This window comes from Poecilia reticulata, chromosome 12 (genome assembly GCF_904066995.2).
Source record: "Poecilia reticulata chromosome 12, P_reticulata-male-v2, whole genome shotgun sequence".
NCBI lineage: Eukaryota > Metazoa > Chordata > Actinopteri > Cyprinodontiformes > Poeciliidae > Poecilia > Poecilia reticulata.
In genome coordinates, this window is record NC_088841.1 from 25,847,842 (window position 1) to 25,870,653 (window position 22,812).

Consider the following 22,812-nt stretch of genomic DNA (forward strand, 5'->3'; position numbering starts at 1 on the left):
CACACTTTGGCATGCCTCTTTAAAATTTCTGCAGGAATTTTCTAGCTTTATTATTCTTCCGTCACCGTTAATGCGGCTCGTACCGCTGCGTGCCCACCCACAAAAGTGGTATCAAATCGTGCGGCTCGATGCCGAGATGGGTGCTATTACTTTTATTGGGGATCGGAGTTACGACGGCGACGTAAAAAGCGAAAAAGGAGCAAAATTTCCAACTGCCGAACCGCAGAGTGTAACTGACACCAACTGCCGCTTTTTTAGAGTGAGAAACAGGGTGGAATTTTGACCCCAAAATAATTTTGAAATCGCTCTCATGGCCGTAAAACTTGTGCTATTGGTATGAAAGTTGGTCAGGAAATAGCACCGCATGTCTGCTCCGGTAAAATGTTTTCAAAATTTCTCTAGGTCTTACGGTTTTCTGTCCAGGTGCTTCAGAGCAAAGTGACGGGACATGACCAACTGACGCTCCCCCTCAGTGTTTAATATAGGTTTTTGAAAAATTACTCAGCTTAGTGCACACCATAGCAAAGCAAGGCAGTACATTTACATCAGTCTTTCATACAATGAGCATTTTAGTTATTTTTTTGTCTTAGGTACATTTACCTCGTTTTTTTAAAAATGAGCATTATAGCTATTTTTTCCTCTCAGGGTAGTGGACTGCCTTGCGAAGCAAGGCATTACATTTACCTCATTTTTAAAAAAATGAGCATTATAGCTATTTTTTTCTCTCAGGTTAGTGGACTGCCTTGCGAAGCAAGGCAGTACATTTACCTCATTTTTTAAAAAAATGAGCATTATAGCTATTTTTTTCTCTCAGGGTACTGGACTGCCTTGCGAAGCAAGGCAGTACATTTACCTCATTTTTTTTTAAATGAGCATTATAGCTATTTTTTTCTCTGAGGTTAGTGGACTGCCTTGCGAAGCAAGGCAGTACATTTACCTCATTTTTAAAAAAAAAGAGCATTATAGCTATTTTTTTCTCTGAGGTTAGTGGACTGCCTTGCGAAGCAAGGCAGTACATTTACCTCATTTTTTAAAAAAAAGAGCATTATAGCTATTTTTTTCTCTCAGGTTAGTGGACTCATTTACATCAGTCTTTCTTAAAATGAGCATTTTAGCTATTTTTGCTGTCAATGCACACAGACCACTGATGTGGACACTAATGCATCATAAAATACAATATCAATCACTTGCCATCACCTGCAAATGAAAGAAATTTTTTTTAAAAATCCAATATTGCTGACAGACAAAAAAGCATGCTGATCGGTTCTTTCTTCTGCTGAAGACAACTCCTGCAGGTAAAAAAAAATATTGTTATATCATATAACCCCTAAAGAACAATACTACTGATGCATTTTTTAAATAAAAACTTTGTATTTGGAGAAAATTACAATTGATCATCAAAAAAATATAATAAAATCCCTTTTTTTCTTTGTTTTTTTTTTTACAAAAATATTTTCCTTCCTTTTTTATGCGTCAAGAAAATAAAAATAAAAAATTGGGAAAAAATCCTGACACAAATGATCACAATTCATTAATGCATGATCAAAATTCATGCACTAAAGGGTTAAAATAAGCATTTCAGCTATTTTTTCCCCTCTCAGGTTAGTGGACTGCCTTGCTCAGTCTTTTTTAAAATAAGCATTTTAATTATTGTTGTTGCCTTTTTAACATTTGTTGTTTAGCAAAGCTGACCGGTCAACAGAAGAGTATGTCATACTCGCTGGAAAATGCCAATCTCTGATTGGCTGACACCTAACATCTTGTATCTACGCCTGTGACGTAAGGTGCTAAATCTGCCAGCCAGCTGTGTTGACAGTCTCAAAAAAGCTATTTTGTTGCATTTTTTAAAATTGTTGTTTAGCTGAGCTGACTGGTCAGCTGTAGGACGCGTCATACACGCTGGAAAATGCCAATCTCTGATTGGCTGACATGAATTCCCAAGCCGCTGAAGCTTCTGGAACTTTCTGGCACTCTCTGCTTCCGAGTCTGCTACGGTCAAGGTAAGACGTGTTTGTGTTTTCTCCATAAAATATAGTATTTTAATTTTTAATTTGATTAGAATATTATTGTAAATGCTTACAGTTGTTAGATTTAATGTGTTGTTTGAGACAGTTGGTCGATTTTAAAAGTTTAATTGCTGTGGAATATTTCGTTGTGGTACTAGCTAGCTTGATGGAACCGGATTTTTCTGGATTTATACGGGAAGCTAAATGTTTATACGCCCACAAGACGCTAAAGAATAAATTGCTGTGGTGTTTTTAATTATCGTGTAATTTCTTTCGTATCTTTATATGTGATATATAGTCACATACCCACATTATGTGAGATATTTTTCCACCTGGGAGGGTGCGGTTTTTATTTTGCTTTAGTTAGAAGCACAGCAGTGGGCAGATCCCAATGACTTCATACTACTGCGAGTCCACACCGATCGATTTGAGTGTTAAGGGCGTCTGGTTTATAGTTGAAGCTTATGTAGCGACGTTTCGCGAAGATGGTGGTTCGCAGTTGAAGCCTTTCAGGTGTTTTTGGGTGCGTTCACCCTGCAGCCTGAAGTGATCCAATTCTGACTTTTTTGTTAATTCCGATTTTTATTTTGTTTTTACCCGGGCCGTTCACACTACCAGTAAATGCGACCTGTATGTGTTCTGCAGAGTGAACGGGCAAACGACCTGAAAGTGTCCCGCATGTGCAGTAGAGGGCGCAATAGCGTCCGCGTTCTCTGTGTTCCGCCAACCGCCATAAAAAGAAGAAGAGCTCAGTGTTTGCGGAAGTAAACATGGTTGCTAATGGTGGAGCATAGCTTACATATTTGAAGTTGTCTGACCGGAGCAGCATATTAACAGCTTAATCCTCATAGTCCTCATTTATTCATACAGTAAAAGACTTGGTTCATTTGGATAAAATCTATTTTTTAAATTAACATATTTAAAACCCTTTATATTTATTTGTTTAATCTCTGCTTTTTCATTATATTTTGAACCAAGTTGTAAAATGTATAGATGTTTGCAACAGTTATGAAAAGTATCTCTGTCCTGCTTACAAGCCTCAGAACTTCTAAAAAGTTTTTAAAATTATTTAAAAAATGTATTTTTACACCTCTTTTTTAATGGCCATTTATTTTGCTTCTCATTACAGCTTTTCACTTGTGCGAGACTGAGATTTGGAAGTTTTCCACTGCTGCTTGCTGAGATCCTAACTTCTGCATCACCACACCATCAGCTTAATCCATCTACATACATATAATTCTTAATCCTACACATACCTTATCTACATATTGAAATAAGTTTTTTGCACATAGTAACATTCACACATAGTCCTACAAACACTGTTTAATTTTAGATATTATTTGTAAATAATCAGCTTTTCCCCCCCAGGTGTCTTTTTTTGTTATTCTGGTCTTACAGGATGCCACGTCGAGGTCGTCGGTCTGAGGCTGCTAAGGTGAGATGGAGGAAGCTGGAGAGTGTGCCGGACGTCGCCAAGGTATATAAATTACACATCGCATTAATTGTTTTTGTCTTACAGTAGTTTTTACTGTAGTTTTGACTTTAAGCATGATCATAATTGTTTGTGTTGACAGCCGGGGACATCAGCGCTCACGCCTCGGGCTTGGACCACCACCGAGTCTCCGCCGAAGAAGGTATAGCTACCATTTTACTTTCATTAACTTATTGTTAGATGATAAAGTCTTTTGCTTTACTCATTCCATTTATGTCTTTAGACGTCGCGACTGCTGGAGGGTGGCCTGCCCGACCAGGTAAGTTCATAACAAGTTCAGGATCATTTATTTACAATAACCTAATCCAGTTATATTTGTGGTTAATCTAAACATTTTTTTAAATTATTTTTTTGTAGATGTCGCCTGCCGTGGTCCGCCAGGAGGATCCCCGTGCGCCATCGACCTCTTCTGGGTCACGTATGTGTATAAAATTTGTGTTGTTTTGTTGTTAAATTTTCAGAGGCCTGAAAGTCTAATCTTGATAATTGCATGTCTCTAAACAGGCCGTGGGACGGGGCGTCGCCATCGGGTGGAGACGTGGCCAGCTTCCCGGGTGACCAGACGTAGCTGCAAGTTGGTTCTGCCTACTGCCGAGGCTCTGGAGAAGAAGGTACTTTTTTTGTCAATTTCATATGCAAATCTTGGTTTGGATGATAAAATCAATCATCAAACTTTAATGGTTTTTCTTTCTTTTTTTTTCTTCAGTTTGCTCTTTTGGTTGGTGATTCTCATCTGCGTGCTATCGTGGATGGGTATTCTACCATGCCAAAGGGCGACTTCTCCTTAGGGTTGCTTGCATCCCCTGGAGCCTCTGCGGAAGAGTTGCGGCTTGAGGTCCAGAATACACTTCTGCCTCGGTCCCCCGAGGTGATCTGTCTTCTGGCCCCAAGCAACAACTTGACCGCCAGCAGGACCTTCGTGGAGGCCGGACGGGACTTTGCCAGGTTGTTGCGTACTGTCTGCGAACTCTCTGCTAATGTAAGTATAAGTATACTGCATTTATTCATGATCAAATAAATCTGAAAACTTGTCGTATGTTAATTTGGTTCTTTTATTTTGATTGAAATTGACAGGTGGTTGTTGTGGACTTTCCTCCACGACTTGTCGTGGACCAAAGTGCACAACATCTGCTGCGGCAGGAGTATCGCCGTGTGGCTGCTCAGAGAAGTAAGTGACGGACTCAATTTGTGTTTATACTAAAACTTCAGCAAATTAATATTTTATGGTGTTCAGGGTTCAGATGTATGAAAAATGTACTTATTTTTCCTTTTATATCTACTTAATCTCAAATTACTACACTGTTAGTGTGTATTAAGAATGACATTTGTTTTTATTTTCCTGTCCAGATGTTCGGTACCTGCCTGTTACTGAACATTTCCCGTTGAGCAGCCTGCACTTGTGGAGCAGGGATGGCGTAAGTTAAATAGATTTTTTTGTAATTTTAAAAATATTATTTAGGTGTACTGTATTTTATAAAATGTCTTTAACTGTTATAGGTTCACCTGAGCGACCATCCTGGGATGGAGGTCCTTGCTCAGTTGCTTCAGGCGGCGGTCTGCTCGCAACTTGAGTTAAGTGCACCGAAATCTCCAGCTCCCGTGACGTTGGCTCCTCCCCCTCCTGGGACGGCTTCCCCCCCTGCGGTGAGACGTCCCCTGCCCCGGCTGGTTGTGGTTGGCGAGGTCGCTTCTCCCCGTCGTTCGGACCCCTTCGACTGGACTGTGGTTGGTGGTCGGAAGGTACTGGATACATACTTAGTTGATTTAAGCAATATTTTTGCATGTTTAACTCTTTAAAAGTCCATGAATGTGTATATTTGTCTTTTTAACATGTCTGTTTTGTGATGGGGTAGTAGCAAGAGTCCGCCTCCCTGAGTGTTCATTTCAACTTTTGTTTAAAGTGCTGATTAGAAACTAAATAACTGTTTTTGTTTTAGTTTTTTTTTTTTAAATTGTGTTGAGGAGAAGAAAAACTGGAATTATGCTAAAATAATTAAGAAATCTTTTCCCCAGAAGATTAGGTAAATCTTAAAACCGGCATTTTGAAAATGTGAAAGGGAATTAGCTTACAAACAAAAAATATGGCGTGCTACATGACGTTCCTCTGTTATGTGAAATTTCACATCTTCAAAAAATAATTAGGCGTATTTTAAGAAACTGGGGAAAGTTGTCCAAGTAATGACGAAAAGAGCGACTGACAAGTTGGACTGGAGTAACAGCAAAAATGGCGAGATTGTGATATTGATTGGTGTGACAGAAGTCTGTCAAACACATTTTGTAATATGTAGTTTAGTGGTTTATGAAATAAAATGTAGTTTATTGATGCCCAAGTGGAAATGGCTTATGAAACCATAAGCAATATAAAGTTTATAGAAATGTATACATAACTGTTAAGTAGTTTAAATAAGTTGACTAAATATAAAATTAATAAATGAAATAACTAGAATACACATGAATATGTATAAATCTATAAATGAGTCAAGAAAAAACTTAAAGACACTCAGAGTTGGTTATTGTACATAAAGAATTATGTGACTAATAAATGTGCAGCATACAGGGGTGGTCTGTTTTTAACTGCAAGACAAAAAAGTGAAACTTGCAAAAAGAGTCTGAGGCACAGTGAAGATTGTGAAGATGATGATAGCGATGATGGCATTTGTATTAGAAATCTAGAGAATCAGAGACATAAAGGGTAAGATGAGGTCAAGACAGGCTTAGGGGATGCTACTCAGAGATCCAAGTTGAGGAATGACGGCGCTGCGCAGCTGTAAGGAGTCGATCACCAGGGGGTGAAGAAGAGCCACTCCCCAAGCAGCTAGTAAGCAGCATCCAGTTGTGGTGAGCTCCAGGAGTTAAGGTAGTAAACCTTTGTGAGCTCACAATAAAAAATTAAAAAATTTCCACCTTGAAATTTATGTAACTTTTGTATGTGTTTCCAAATGAAAAAAAAAATTGTAACATTGCACCCTTAAAGTTGTGTAGTAGAAAATACCACATAAAGCAATAATATGATTTCCTTGGTGGAAGTTCAAAAGTAAAATTAAAGTTTTTTTAAAATTACTATACATGTATACCCTGGATCCAGAGGGTTTGCTGCCACTGAAAATGATTTTTCAATGTTTACAGACATCGCGTGAGGTCCAGGGTGGTGATGGCTGTCCACACATCACAGGGAGGATGGTTGACCATCAGGTACGCTTTTCTTCACCTCAAAGCAAAACTTGTTGTGTCCTCAATGTACAAATGAATCTATTTTAAGCTATTTATTTTATTTTATAGGGAGACCTGTTGGACTCTTCCATCCCCCCGAATCCTGTGTGGTTCAGCCCAGCGTTGCTGGAGGAGATGGACCGGATCGTTCCTGCGTCTGGCCGTGACGCTCCGCTACCTACATGTTCTCCGAAGGGGAAGAAGGTATTTTATTCTATTCTTTTAAATAACCATGTGATTTTGATGTGCTACAATTGGTTTTAAAAATTATATATTTTGTTTTATTAGAAGGCGAGTCCGAGGCGTCGTCCAGTTTCTGATCCCTCCAAGCTGAGTCCGGTGGAGCAGCAGGTGTGACACCGTTTCAGAAAACATATAGATTTTAAGATGTATGTTCACTTTGCACCAAGTTGAGGGCTTCTGTTGATTTATAGATGGAGGGAGCGCCGAGAGAGACCACCAGCCCAGCTCGTCGCGAGGCACGGAGACCAGTCCCCCCGATGGACGTCGAGGCCCCTGCCGAGTCCTCTCCCGTGCCACCAGAGGACCATGTCCGGGATGGGAGCTGCCAGGTAATTCCTTCCTATCATCTCAGTCACAACAAATGGGCGGAACATTGCGACATGTGTAAAAAGTTGGCCTACGTGGTTCTGTGTATGACAAAGGTGCAAAACATCCCGTCACTCACATGAGGAAAAAAGCTACAAATGGTTGTGAATAGTGAGTTTATGTATCTAAAAAAATATATACTTTCAAGTTTTTGACTTGGTGGGCGTGATGCTTCATTTTTTGTGCCTTTTTAATTTTTATTTAATCCAATTTTTAAAAAAAAATTGGTTTTTGTTTTTCAGATTGGCTAAAAAACTTAGCCAATGTTGGATTAATTTCTAAAGTACAGAAAAGTTTGTTTGAGATGTACAAATATGAACATATGGATTTATTTTGTAATCCGATCCGAAACTGCTGTAATGACGGTATTTAACAATATGTTACTTTATTAAAATTTTATTTCAATTAATCTATTGATCATCAGAATAATTGATTTCTAAACTGCAAAAAACTTGTTTACAACAAGCCTAATTGGTGGTGGTAGGTAGTCATTAGTTGAATATTTGTATAAATACTGAAACGTTATTTTTTTATGTTACAGGTTTCTGCGCTGGAACCCGGGATCAGCGGTCCACCTGTCCTGTTGGTGAGTGCTACACATTCCCAGGCCGACAGAAGGTATGCTGCATTTTCCCGTAATCACCAGTGCACATGCATGGCACTCACATTTTTAGCTTACCACAATGAGGGGTTGCAGTTTGACACAGTGTTGCTTGACAGAGTGATTGAAAAAGGAGATGAACTTTATACCGGCGTTAAACAGCAACTGATCAGTGATGGAACATTTCGTGACAATCACTTGACTTTTGAAGAGATGCCTGACCATGTACTGACAGATGGGAACATCTATGCAGTACACACCACTGGTTTGAGAGTAGGTCATGTTTTTGCTCAGAGCCCTCAAGGAACTCGACAGTTGGGTTTGCCTCTTGCCCTGCAACTGGAATGTCTGTCGGAAAATGTCACCCATGCTTTTCTTTTGGTGACTCCTGAGTGCATTGCAGTCTTCAGGGACAGAAGCGGTCGGTTTGGAGTTTTTGATTCCCACTCAAGAAATTCAGCAGGTCTGCCGCATCCCAGTGGTACTGCAGTGATGATGACTTTCTGCAATCTGCCTGACATGGTCAACCATCTCCACAAGTTGTTTCGTAACCGCGGACCCAATGCCACCTATGAGTTTGTGCCAGTAGGTTTTGTCAGGGAAAATGATGGCTCTTTTCAGGATTCTGCCTTTCAGAACATTCCACCTCGGGGCACAAAAGTAAGTCCAACTGTTTCCAAAACAGAGAGCACCTCTGAAATTCCTCCTTGGCTTAGGGAAGTTGCAAACATATTAGAGGAGACTGTTCAAACCGTTCCAAATGTGTCAAAAATGTCAAAAGCTAAGAGAAGAAAAATTAGGGACAGGGTTAAAACGCAGCAGAGACAGGATGTAGAAAGAAAAATAAAGAAAAGTGCATATGAAAAAGACAAATATACAACATCTGCAACATTTAAGACTAAAAAACTGCAGGCCTTGAAAAAAACATACATTCTGAAACAGGCAGAGAGGAAGGATCAGATAAAAAATAGATACAGGACAGATGCATCTTTCCGTAAGAGACAAATAAATTACGCTAAGTACAGATTCATGTTTGACCACAGCTTCAGAGCCAGTCATAAAGCCAACATGGCTGAATATATGAGGAATCGGTTCAGAGATGATCCTGTCTTTAGAAGCAGAAAAAAATCGCACATCAAGAATCGATTCAGAGATGATCCAGTCTTCGGAAGCCAACACAAAAAAATAATGCGTAAATATATGAAGGAGAAGTATCATAGTGAGCTTGGTTATCAGGTCAAACATAATCAAAAATGTGCTGATAACAGAAGAGATAGACTATCAAAACAGGCACTTTCCACAAATTTCACACTGCAGCATGCTTTGCGAATCAGAAGGAAGTACAAAAGAAATGTAGGCTTCCACCACAAAACTCCACTGCCTCTGATGACAGAAGAAATGAAAGCAGCCATACAAAGATTTTGTCAAAATATTCAAAAAGCACCCACATATGTCTGCACTGTGTGTCACAGAGCTCTTTTTCCGAATCAAGTGAAGCACTGTCAAAGAGATAAATATACCAAGAATATGCGTGTAGTAGCTGATTGTCTAACAGGTACGTATGTTCACGTGTGTGAATCTGCTTGCTCAACTCCATGTTCTGTACCCGAAGAGAGGACAGGCGAGTGGATCTGCTACACGTGTGACAGCCACCTAAGCAGGGGAAAGATGCCATCGATTGCTGCTGCCAATAACCTTCTCTTAGCTCCTGTTCCCCCAGAGCTTGCGGAATTGAATGTACTTGAAAGGCAATTAATTGCAAAAATTCTACCCTTTGCAAAAATTGTTTCCTTGCCCAAGGGACAGCAAAGGGCAATACATGGAGCAGTTGTCTGTGTTCCTTCTGACATGGAAACTGTTGTAAACAGTCTTCCAAGGCCCCGTGCGGAAGCACAGCTTTTACAGGTGAAGCTGAAGAGGAAAACCAAGTACAAAGGTTATCAATACTTTTACACAGTCAACATGAAAAATGTATTAGCTGGACTGAGCAAGCTTAAAGAGAGTCATCCCGATTACAAAGACGTAAGTATAAATGAAAGTGCCACATTTGAGGGTTTCCAGGAGGACCAGCCAGTTGAGGACTTGGACACAAAAGCAGAGGAGACTGAAATGGATGCAGCAACAGCAGACCAGCAACCTGACCACATAGGGGCAGAGCATCAGGCACTTCGACCTGGTCTGATCTTGGACACTTGCATGCAGCCTCCTGACATAGCACAGGAAGTATTGTCTTATGGAAAGGGAATTTTTAGCATTGCGCCAGCCCAGGGGAACAAGCCCATCTCCTTCTTCAGTGTTCCAAGACTTGAAGCCAAAGCGTATCCTGTACATTTCCCCACTGGAATAAACACGTTAGATGAATCCCGCCGTGTTAAACTTTCTCCAAGTATGTATTTCAACGTACGTCTCTTCTCAATAGATAGTCGGTTTGCAAAAGACCAGAGTTACCTTTTCTTTGCTCAGTTTGTTACAGAAACTAATATTGCCAATAATAGTATGTCCATTCAGACAAGGAAAGGGAAACCAAGCACCAAAGATGGAAAAAACATTTCTAGCAAAATGCTACAGGACAAAGACGAGTTGGAAAAACTAATCCAGAACAAAGAGGCCACTCGCTTCATGCAACCATTAAGAGGAAGTCCCGCTTATTGGGAGAAAGGATTACGTGATTTGCACGCCATGGTGAGGCAACTTGGAAAGCCCACTTTCTTTTGCACCTTCTCTGCTGCTGAAATGAGATGGCCAGAGGTCATTGAGGCCATCAAAGGTCAACATGGAGAGCAGGTAAGTTTTTCTGAACTTGACTGGAATGCAAAGTGTGACATTCTTAGGAGCAACCCTGTCACTGTCATGCGCATGTTTGAAAAGAGAGTGGACGCACTGTTTAGAGACCTCATTCTTTCCCCTGCACATCCCATTGGAGAAGTTGAGGATTACTTTTATCGCGTGGAATTTCAGGCAAGGGGTTCACCCCATATACATGCTGTAATATGGATTAAGGACACACCTGAAATGGAAGACCCCTCATGTTGCGATGAAGTGATAAAGTTCATAGATCGTTACATATCCTGTCAGTTGCCTGATGAGACGAAAGATCCCGAGCTCCACAAAATTGTATCAGAGGTTCAAATGCACAGCAAAAAGCACTCAAAATCATGCAAAAAAGGTAATGTTGAATGCCGATTTGGATTCCCCAAATTACCAATGGAATGCACCAGAATCACGGTGCCTGTATTCGACTTTGATCTGGAAAATGACGACGAAAAACCAAAGCTAGAAAAGCAAAAGGGTAGGAGAAAGTCCAAAAAATCCAGATCAAAATTCATCTCAAACCTACAAAGAGAGGCTAAAAAGAAACTGAAACCAATAAGGGAATTACTGAAGGATGAGAAATCATCTTTCAGGGATTTAGAAGAGTTACTCCATGCTTGTAACATGACCAAAGTGGAGTACAATGGCCATGTTGATGCTCTGACTTCTGGAATGGTGGTAATGATGAAACGTGATCCCAAAGACAGCTGGGTGAATGCATACAATCCTGATCTTCTGCGGGCATGGAATGCCAACATGGACATTCAGTATGTGCTTGACGAGTATAGCTGCATTGAGTACATGATGTCGTACATAGCAAAGCCAGAGCACGAAATGGCACAGTTCCTCAAGTCTGTTGTTGATGATTTAAAGACGGCCAATGTGAACCAACGCGATGAGATGAAAAAAATAATGCAGGCTTATTCAAAACAGAGAGAGGTCAGTGCTCAAGAATCTGTTGCGCGCACTTGTAGCCTACCTCTAAAAAAATCCTCACGCAGTGTCCTTTTTCTTCAAACAGATGAAGACGGTATGAAAATGAGCCTTCCGATGAGTAAACTTGTGAACATGTCCCCAGATGAGGAGAATGTTTGGATGACAGGATTGCCAGAAAAATATCTCAACAGACCACAAACGCTGGAATTTGAACACATGTGCCTGGCAGAATTTGCGTCAGAATACAGGATTTTATATGGTAATCAAATTGAAGGGCCAAATGCAATTCCCCTCCTTAATGATGCAGGATACATCCAGAAAAGAACTATGGGCAAACCTGCAGTCATTAGATTTACTCGTTTCTCTGAGAAAAAAACCCCCGAAAAGTTTTACCGACGACTTCTGAAGTTGTATTTTCCACACAGAAGAGATGAGGACCTTAGAAACGAGGAACACACAACCTACGAAGCCTTTTACAACAATGGTTCCCGAGGTAGGTATCAGGTAAAACGGTATGTGGATTTCAACCGCAAAAGGTATGAAGGGCAAGGTAAGAAAATTGACAAGATTATGGAAGATCTGAAAAAGCAAGGCCCGGTTCGTAACGCTTGGAACACTTTTGCACCCGAGGTTGAGTTGGACCGTTTGGAATGCGCTGCTGAAAGACCACCAATGGAAGAAGAAGAAGAACAAGACCCTATTCCAGATTACGAAATTGATGTCAACAGTGCAGACATGCCAAAAATTGAAGCTCCTAAATTGAGCCCTGATTTCATCAGACAAATGTACAGGAGTTTAAATGAGACTCAAGCGTCTGTGTTTTACGCTATTCGCGATTGGTGCCTGAAGCGCGTCTGGGGTGATGACCCAGAACCATTCTTTTATTTCTTGACGGGAGGAGCTGGCTGTGGTAAATCTCATGTCATCAAATGTGTTTACCAGGAGGCAACCAAGCTCTTGCGCCAGCTTCCTAGACTTCTTGACATTGGTGACATGTCCAAGCCCACTGTGCTCCTCACAGCTTTTACTGGTACTGCAGCGTACAACATATCGGGGAAGACTTTACATTCCATCTTGAAACTGCCCAAGAGTTTAAAACCACCGTACAAGGGACTTGGAAATTCATTGGATGAAGTGCGGGCAGTTCTTTCCAATGTGGAAATCTTAATCATTGACGAAATCTCCATGGTCTCCAAAGACCTACTTGCATATGTTCACTGGAGATTTCAACAAATCAGGGGAAACACAAGGTTTATGGGGGGGGTCTCGGTTCTGGCCGTGGGAGACTTCTTCCAGTTGCCCCCCCTTGGACGAGCAAAACCTCTTTGTGTCGCAGAGGATGGCGTGCTTGATATCTGGAATGAGAATTTCCAGATGATCAGCCTAACAGAAATCATGCGGCAGAAAGACGACAGGGCATTTGCAGAGCTCCTGAACCGGATTAGAGTTAAAGGTAAAGGGGATTTGCTCAGTGAGGATGACAGGGCTCTTTTGATCCAAGCTGTTACTGACCCCAAAGAGTGTCCAATGGATGTCCTACACATTTTTGCTACAAACAAACAGGTGGACACCCATAACGCAGCAGTTGTGGCCTCTTTAGGTGCAGTAACAGTTGACATTCCGGCAGAGGACTACAAAAGGGTTACAAAGACGGGAAACATGATTAACTTGGGCTGTTGCATAGCGGGTAACAAACGAGACTTGTCTAACAGCATACAGGCTGGTTTGGGTTTTAGGGTAATGATTATAAGAAATTTGGATGTAGAGGATGGTCTTGTAAATGGAACATTTGGCACCATTGCTGATATTGTTACCAGTACCAAAGATGGAGCGACTAGTGTAAAGTTAATTGGACTCAAACTGGATAATCCCACAGCTGGACACACAAAAAGATTCGAGGTAAACCCGACGGCTTTGTTTACATTGAAAGATTTATGAAACAGTCTACAGTAAGGGGAGTAGTACGGCGGCAATTTCCAATGAAGTTGGCATTTGGATGTACAGCACACAAAGTGCAAGGGATGACCATGAAGTCTGCGGTAATTTCCTTGAAGCGGATTTTGAACCCGGAATGGCATATGTGGCCCTCAGTCGCACAACTTCTCTTGAAGGACTTAAAATCATTGATTTCGATGAAGGTAAGATCTACGCTGATGAAAACATCAGAGCAGCTATGGAATCAATGAGATCAGCATCGTTCTTGCACACCAGACCACTCTTGAATTTTCAGTCGGGTCATCAGGGTCCAACTTTAACAATTGTCCACCACAATGTCGAAGGTCTTGTCTGTCACTCTGAGGACATGAAACAACATCATGAACTTATGTTGGCAGATATCTTATGCCTAACGGAGACTCATTTATTTGGATCTTCTGTTCCAGCTTCTTGCCAACTGGAGGGCTATTGTTTCTTTTCACGGAACAGACATGTCTCCTACTCAAACAGAGTCGACATTGCTACCAAAGAGGGTGGGGGAGTAGCGACTTACTGCCGGAGTCTTCTCCAACCGCAGGAACGGAGATTCTTTAACGAGGTTACAGATCTTGAATTCAACGTTGTCAAAGTGGACTCCCCAATCACAGCCCTCATCGCGACCATTTACAGGCCACCAAGTTATGATCTTGGAACATTTTTAAGAAATCTTCAAAACCTCTTGGATGGCCTGAATTCAATGGATATTAAGCCCACTGTTATATTAGGCGACTTCAATGAGGACCTTATTCCTCCTGGTAAAAAATCCATCAATGAGTTGTTCAGAGCAAAAGGCTTTATTCAACTTATCTCTGATCCAACTACAGAAAAACGCACTCTTCTTGATCACATTTACATCTCCCATCCAGAATACTGTGTCCAGTCGGGTGTCTTGCAGACTTACTACAGTTACCACAATCCTATATATTGTGTGTTGACTTTAGTATAAGCTGCATCTACAGTGGTTTGCAAAACTAGTCATGTCCCTTGAAGTTTTTCATATTTTATCACATTACAACCACAAATGTAAAAATATAGTGGGGGAAACAAGTATTTAACCCTGGTGCGATCGTAACATTCTGTTTACTCCCCTTGTCCTACGGGTCAAAAAGCGGGTCAAAAAATGGGTAATAAAAAAGCCCCAAAATAAAGCAACTTACTTGAATTTGATATCCAAAATCTATTTTGCATGATAAAACAATCTGTTATCAATTAAATTAAGTTTAATTCATTTTTATAGTGTTTTTTTGTTACACAACATAAAAAGACAACCAACAGTATTAAACTTTTCTTTGTACGACCAACCAGTTGCCATAAGGTTTCTTTTACACTGTAAAGGTTTATTATTAGAATTATATAAATGTGAAGTAATTACTTCTGAATTAACTATACTGAAAGGTAAAAAAGTCAACAATCTAACTTTTCTGTCAACAGTTCATTCTTTTATATAGTTTAGGACATCAATTTTGAAAATACTTCTCTCATAAAACGTCCTTCAACATTATAAATTATAAAAGAGTGAACTGTTGACAAAAAAAGATCCAAATTGTTGACTTTTCCCCTTTCATTATAATTAATCCAGAAGTAATAACTTCAGATTTATATAATTTCGATAATAAATCTTTACTGTGTAAAAGAAAACTTATGACATATGGTTTGTGGTAAAAAGAAAAAAAAGGTGTAATGCTGTTCAAAGACAATTTTACATGATGAAAAAAATAATTAAACTTAATTGAATTAATAAATAACAGATTGTGTCATCATGCAAAATAAATTTTGGATTTAAAATTGTATCAATTTGTTTTATTTATGGGCTTTTGTTAGGGTGGGTCATTTTTGACCCGTAGGACAAGAGGAGTAAACGAGGAGTTACTATCGCACCAGGGTTAAGATATTTATTGTACAGCTAAACATGCCAATGGGTCGCTTTTGATCCACAAGACAACACTGATGATTTTTCCCTGGTAGTCTTTTCTGGGGTCCTGGAAAGGAGGGTCTGTAAGGTCCTGGAGAATGCATGGGAGTTTGTCCAAACAATCTACATGTGTTTTGTGGACTTGGAGTAGGCATTTGAGAGTGTCCCTCTGGGAACCTTCTGGGGGGTTCTCTGGGAGTATGACATCCAAGGTCTTTTGATACGGGTTGTAAGGTTTCTGTGTGACTGGTGCCAGAGTTTGGTCTGCATTGTTGACAGTAAGTTTGGTTCATTTCTGCTGAGAGTTGGGACTCCACCAAGTAAACGAGTCTGACTCTGCTGGCAATGCACACCAGACTCTGGTACCGGTCACACAGGAACCTAACAGCCTCTAACAAAGGGCCCGGTGCTCCATACTCCCAGAAGAACCCCCGCAAAGTGTTCCATGACCAGGGCGAAAACCACACTGCTCTTCTTGAATCCTACTTTTGACTATCCGATGGAGCCTCCTCTCCAGGACCCCCAAATAGACCTTGCCAGGGAGGCTTATTCGGATCCCACCATCCGGTTCCCCTTTCTGAAAAAAGGCACGGTAGGGTGTTCTCCGGTGACCTGTGTCTGAGTGAGGGAGCACTGAATCAAACGGTCTCACTCATCATAAGGTGGATTCAGTTTGGTCTTTCATATTACATTCCGATGAAATATATTTGTGGTTGTAATGTCTCAGTATGGAACAATTCAAGGGGTATAATTACTTTGTAAGCACTGTACATCTTAACCCTGAATTCATAACATGGGATTCTTTTTGGAGAAAATGTCAAGATCTCACTTCATTTTTAATGTCACTTTATCTGACTGTTTCCTTCGTACATGTGACAATCAGAAGGCATTGTGGATTGTTTTTCTTAAATCATTGTTGCAGTGGGTTTGATATATGTTTATTCATTGTGCACATTTGTGAATTATGGTGTATGCTTGTGGATTTTGCTGTAGGCTTACAAATATTCTTGTACACTTTGTGAATCTTTTTAGTACTTATTTAGTTCCATAGAAAGGAGGCTTCATAAATAGGTTTTGTATGTGCACATGAAAGTTTTTGAGCTTTGAGAATACGAAAGTGGCTGATCTTGAAACACTTGTCGGTTCTCTGTCAGAGGAGTTGTTGGAAATATTTCACCAGGGAGAAGTAGATAAAACAATCAGCTACTACATGTATATTATGTTCTATTTTGAAATAAAAATAGTTTTAAATAGGTCTTCAATGTGGCCCAGACTTTTCCTTATTTTTCTAATCCAGTTAGAGTACCTGTTGCCCTTCTTTGATAATTTTTTGCGAAACTCCTTTTTTATTCGTCACCATTTGCGTCATTTAATTAAAGCTCTCCTTTTTTCATCGCTCCCCAATCACACTGCACTTTCTACTGCTGCAGCCTCCTAGTAGTTACCTTCACTTCTCTAGCAGAACAAAAGTTAAACTCACATTTGTCCTGTTAGACTCCCTCCACATGGTGAGAATTTGTCTGGTTTTGGAGTTAACCCTTTTTCTCCCAGTTTTAGTCTGTTTTAGCAGGTTGTTTTGCAGGTAGTTTCAAGCGAAATGATCCTATGGAGGCTGCCCAAGAAGAGAGAGAGGAAACGAGACCTGGAGGTTAGGCCCATGAAATGTAGCAAATGTATCTAAATTGTAGCAACCTTAAAAGTAGTTACTTTTTCGTTGTTGTTGATGATGGCTGTCTATTGATGGAATGACTGTGTATTTTTAGTCCAAGACACTCTCGCCTACCTCATGGGCTTGGACACTCATCCAATCTGAGGAGAAGATGGAGTTCTTGTTTCTTTAGATGTCCCAGGTGGTGCAATCTGACCAGATAAGTACATGACTAATTAAGGCTAATATATTTGCAGATTTTGTTTATTTTAACTTGAGATTGATGATGTTGTATATGTAGTTTTGATAGGAGGAATCCAGTGTGTCTGCTCTTTTTTTCTTGGGTGATGTTTGTTATCTATGTTAATCAGAAACCTTTGTTTAAACAAAGTTTCATTTTTACTTTATTCATTCATAAATCAAATAGATGTTTAAAAATGTCATGTATATTAATTTGTTTTTTTTTTGTTTTGTCTTTTTTTTTTTTTTTTTTTTTACTACAGAGTCTGTGATGTGTCACTCCAGATTGGATGCCGAAGAACTACTTGGCCAAATAAAAGAGCTTTGGAGAAGAAGCAGTTTTTTATATTGTTTCAAATAGTTTTTCATGTATGTATATATTTAAAATAGTTTCATTTATACTGGAGAAACAGCAATATGTAAAATTAGATTGGATGTCTGAAAATAGAAATTAATCAAATCAAGTAGCTTGAAAAGAGCCGTAAAACTTTTTTTATAGTTTCAAATACTTTTCATATATGTATATGTTTAATAGTTTCATATTTATAACAAGTGGATCATTATGGCAGAAGCCATAATGTTTCGCTTGTGAAAGTAAAACTGTTGGGTCTCACCTTGACACTCAGAAAACAACCCTGAGTGCCACACGGCCGGACAGGACACATGTAAAATAAAATAAAAAAGATAGTAAAATATTTTTATTGCAGAGGCATCCAATTTTCAATTAAATTTGTTGTATTCTTTAAATGTTGTAATTTTTGTTCACTGTAATCTTCACCTGTAAAAAGTTTGTATAAATCTTTAACAAAAGCTCAATATATATATTTAAACTGTGACCAGTTTGTGTGGTTTTTTTTTAATTACAATTTTTATTTGTCACAATCATGAAGTCCATTAACTTACCTTTATACGTGACCATATTCACTGATAAATACATTTACAAATATTTTATTGATTTCAAAGAGGAATTAAGAGATAATTTTGTCTCCACCTGTGTCTAACTTGAATGACAGATGCAGTGTTCAATTATTACAGAGCAGGGCTGAGCTGGCATTTAGAACTACTTGCTGAATGGAGTAAGTCAATGATGGACAACATGTGAGTGATGTGCATTCTTCAGGCTAATATTAGCATTTAATTTTAGCATATGCATTCATTTTAACATATTTAATGGTGCAGGTAGGGCTTAGTCCACATGCTTCTGCCTCTCCACAGGTTATTGACTACGTTGCAGCTTTCTTTAGCATTAATGCTAATTTTTAACATCATAACGCTGCGTCAAAGCCGACGGGCACACTTTGGCATGCCCCTTTAAAATTTCTGCAGGAATTTTCTAGTTAGGGGCATGCCATAGCAATGCATAAGGAGAGCAGTACTGACTTGCGAAGCAAGTCAGTACTGCCTCCATGCATTGCATGGCAGGCACCTATTGTTCTACACCTAATAGAATGTCTCTTTATTATTATTATAAAAATAATTTATTATTCTTCCGTTACCGTTAATGCGGCTCGTACCGCTGCGTGCCGACCCACAAAAGTGGTATCAAAACGTGCGGCTCAATCCCGGCAAGTGAGCTATTATTTTTATTGGGGATCGGAGTTACGACGGCGACGTAAAAAGCGAAAAACGAGTGAAATTTCCAACTGCCGAACCCTTAGAGTGTAACTGACACCAACTGCCGCTTTTTTAGAGTGAGGAACAGAGTGGAATTTGACCCAAAAATAATTTTGAAATCGCTCTCATGGCCGCAAAACCTGTGCTATTGGTATGAAAGTTGGTCAGGAAATCGCACCGCATGTCTGCTCCGGTAAAATGTTTTCGAAATTTCTCTAGGGCTTACGGTTTTCTGTCCAGGTGCTTCAGAGCAAAGTGATGGGACATGACCAACTGACGCTCCCCCTCAGTGTTTAATATAGGTTTTTGAAAAATTACTGAGCTCTGCACACACCATATTTCTCTCATCACTGCAATTCCTGTGAATGACCTACAGATATGAATCACAGGACTATCAGAGACGACAAGTAGCCCTCTCATACGCTTCAAACGGTTTTTGGATCGGCATAACGGTTCCTGAACTGGAAGGGGTCGTTCAGACTGCTTTTTTCATGAAAAGTGACTGGGTGTTCTCAAAGTTGCATGAAGTGTCTCTCACACACACACAGCAGTTGGCAGAGGCTTGATCGCTATGGCAACTGCTGGTTTGGACTACAAGGTCTCTGTAGTTCTAAACATGGTGAAACACCTTAATACAGAGGGCAGAGCAGAAGGTCAGAACTACAACATGGCGGATCATTCAGTTATTACAGAGGAGGGCTGAGCTGGAATGTAGAGCTACTTGCTGTTTTGGGCATTATATTGGTGGATTAACCAAACCACTGTTACACATTGATTAGTGTGTCTATTTAAAATGAAGCTTACTGAAATTTCAAAATAAAAGCCCTGACATTTTCACATCAGGTTATTGGTCTTTTGGGCGTTATGGGACTGGGTTAAACAAACCAGAGTTGCACATTGAATTAGCGTGGTCATTAAAATGAAGCTTACTGAAAGTTTCAAATTAAAAGTCTGCCTATTCCTCTAGTGTTAGTGCACCGCCGAAGGCGGTGCAATAATATTAGCCTTTTTTATGTTATTTATTTCTCAGGATAGTAACAGCAAGGCAGTTCATTAACATTAGCACAAACATTAGCATTTGAGCCCCCTTGACTATATGCTTCACACGGTTTTCGGATCACTCTAATAGATCCTGAATAGGATGGAGATGTTTGGACTGCTTTGTTCAGATAAACTAACTGCTTCAAACCGTTAGAATCTGTTTATCCCTTTGTGTCTCACTCACACGATAGTTGAGCTGCTCTTTAGAACTACAATGACTGAAGGTCAGAACTACAACATGGCGGAACTCTCAAATAGCACATAGGGATGAGCTGGTGTTTAGATCTGCTTGCTGTATGGGCATTATATAGCTGGATAAACCAAACCACAGTTACACATTGGATTAGTGTGTAATCCACTGTAAATAAAAAAGCTATTGTAAAGCTATTCTAAATAAAGCTTACTGAAAGTTTAAAAAAAAAAGCCTTGACATTTTTCACATCAGGTCATTACTTTTTGGCCTTTATGTGACTGGTTTAAACAAACTACTGTAACACAATGAATTGGTGTGGTAGTTAAAATGAAGTTTACTGAAAGTTTCAAAATAAAAGACTTGGCATTTTTCACATCAGGTATTTCCTCTTTTGTGCTTTATGTGACTGGTTTAAACAAACTACAGTAACACAATGAATCGGTGTGGTAGTTAAAAAGACGCTAACTGAAAGTTTCAAAATAAAAGTCTGCATATTCCTCTCGTGTTAGTGCACCGCCGTAGGCGGTGCAATAATATAAGCTTTTTTATGTTATTTATTTCTCAGGATAGTGAGATAACATTAGCACAAACATTAGCATTTCACTTCCGTTGACTAGTGTACTAGCACTTTTACCTAAAGTTAGCTATTAGCTAATTTTCTCATTTATTACACATGTATACTGAATGGAGCAGTAAAATTAAAACAACATGGTCCTGTTGCTCCACATGCTACTGCCAGCATTTAGGCTAACATTAGCATATTGGCTAATTTTAGCTCATGCATTAATTTTAACATAATGAATGGTACAAGTACAGCTTAGTCAACATGCTTCTGCCTCTCCACAGGTTATTGACTACGTTGCAGCTTTCTTTAGCATTAACGCAAATTTTTAACATCATAACGCTGCGTCCAAGCCGACGGGCACACTTTGGCATGCCCCTTTAAAATTTCTGCAGGAATTTTCTAGTATTATTTATTATTCTTCCGTCACCGTTAATGCGGCTCGTACCGCTGCGTGCCCACCCACAAAAGTGGTATCAAATCGTGCGGCTCGATGCCGAGATGGGAGCTATTACTTTTATTGGGGATCGGAGTTACAACGGCGATGTAAAAAGCGAAAAACGAGCGAAATTTCCAACTGCCGAAACCCTAGAGTGTAACTGAAACCAACTGCCGCTTTTTAGAGTGAGAAACAGAGTGGAATTTTGACCCAAAAATAATTTTGAAATCGCTCTCATGGCTGCAAAACTTGTGTTCTTGGTATGAAAGTTGGTCAGGAAATAGCACCGCATGTCTGCTCCGGTAAAATGTTTTCAAAATTTCTCTAGGGCTTACGGTTTTCTGTCCAGGTGCTTCAGAGCAAAGTGATGGGACATGACCAACTGACGCTTCATCCCCAGTGTTTTATATAGGTTTTTGAGTTACTACAGATGGAGGGTGAACAGAGTGTTATATCTACAAGCAGGGCAGAGTTTTCTGGGCATTATATCACTGGTTTAACCCAACCACTGTTACACATTGGATTAGTGTGGCCATTTAAAATTAAGCTTACTAAAAATTTCATAATAAAAGCCTGTATAGTTCTTTGCAGCCTAACTAACTCCTAACTAAAGCCTTGACATTTTTCACATCAGGTCATTACTCTTTTGGCCTTTATGTGACTGGTTTAAACAAACTACTGTAACACTATGATTTGGTGTGGTAGTTAAAATAAAGTTTACTGAAAGTTTCAAAATAAAAGTCTGCATATTCCTCTCACGTTAGTGCACCGCCGTAGGCGGTGCAATAATATTCAGCTTTTTTTACCTTTTTTTTTCGCTCAGGATAGTGAACTGCCTTGCGCAGCAAGGCAGTTCATTAACATTAGCACAAACATTAGCATTTGACCCGCCATTTTAGTGCACCGCCGTAGGCGGTGCAATAATATTAAACTTTTTTGTTATTTATTTCTCAGGATAGTAAACTGCCTTGCGCAGCAAGCCTTGACATTTTTCAATGACTCTTTTGGCCTTTATGTGACTGGTTTAAACAAACTACTGTTACACATTGAAATGGTAAGGTAGTTAAAATGAAGCTTAATGAAAGTTTCAAAATAAAAGTGCATACTTCCCTGAGGTTAGTGCACCGCCGTAGGCAACGAATGCCTGCTCCGGTAAAATGTTTTCAAAATTTTTCTAGGGCTTACGGTTTTCTGTCCAGGTGCTTCAGAGCAAAGTGATGGGACATGACCAACTGATGCTGCTCCCCTTACATATATTTCTTAAAAATGTATACAACAGTGCTCAACATATTTCTCTCATCACTGCAATTACTTGGAATAAGCTGCAGATATGAATGACCGGACTATTGGAGATGACCAATAGCCCTCTCATATGCTTCAAACTGTTTTTGGTTAGGCCTTAACGATCCTGAAGAGGAAGGAGTTGTTCAGACTGCTTTTTTCATCAAAACTGACTGGGTGTTTAAATCAGTCTATTTTAAAATAAGCATTTTAGATATTTTTGTTTTGGTTTCAGGTTAGTGA

General features: G+C 39.7%; 2 protein-coding genes and 1 long non-coding RNA gene across 3 annotated transcripts; all 3 read left to right on the forward strand.

Moving 5' to 3' along the window:
* The first annotated feature begins 1,458 nt into the window (after positions 1-1,458).
* Positions 1,459-6,089, forward strand: LOC145554180 (uncharacterized). Its single transcript, XM_081613669.1, has 10 exons — positions 1,459-2,000; positions 3,136-3,483; positions 3,581-3,640; positions 3,722-3,757; positions 3,856-3,916; positions 4,003-4,109; positions 4,205-4,477; positions 4,573-4,666; positions 4,846-4,913; positions 4,996-6,089. Exons 2-10 carry the CDS (start codon positions 3,406-3,408, stop codon positions 5,293-5,295), a joined length of 1,077 nt encoding a protein of 358 aa, XP_081469795.1. The 5' UTR covers positions 1,459-2,000; positions 3,136-3,405; the 3' UTR covers positions 5,296-6,089.
* A 98-nt stretch (positions 6,090-6,187) lies between these two features.
* LOC145554181 (uncharacterized) lies at positions 6,188-7,400 on the forward strand. The gene is made up of 4 exons (XM_081613670.1): positions 6,188-6,690; positions 6,778-6,912; positions 6,997-7,059; positions 7,143-7,400. The coding sequence occupies exons 1-4, from the start codon at positions 6,565-6,567 to the stop codon at positions 7,398-7,400; spliced, it is 582 nt and encodes a 193-aa protein (XP_081469796.1). The 5' UTR covers positions 6,188-6,564.
* A 6,329-nt stretch (positions 7,401-13,729) lies between these two features.
* LOC145554266 (uncharacterized) lies at positions 13,730-18,275 on the forward strand. Its single transcript, XR_014090292.1, has 2 exons — positions 13,730-17,199; positions 17,315-18,275. It is a non-coding gene; the product is annotated as an uncharacterized LOC145554266 (long non-coding RNA).
* The last annotated feature ends 4,537 nt before the right edge of the window (positions 18,276-22,812 follow it).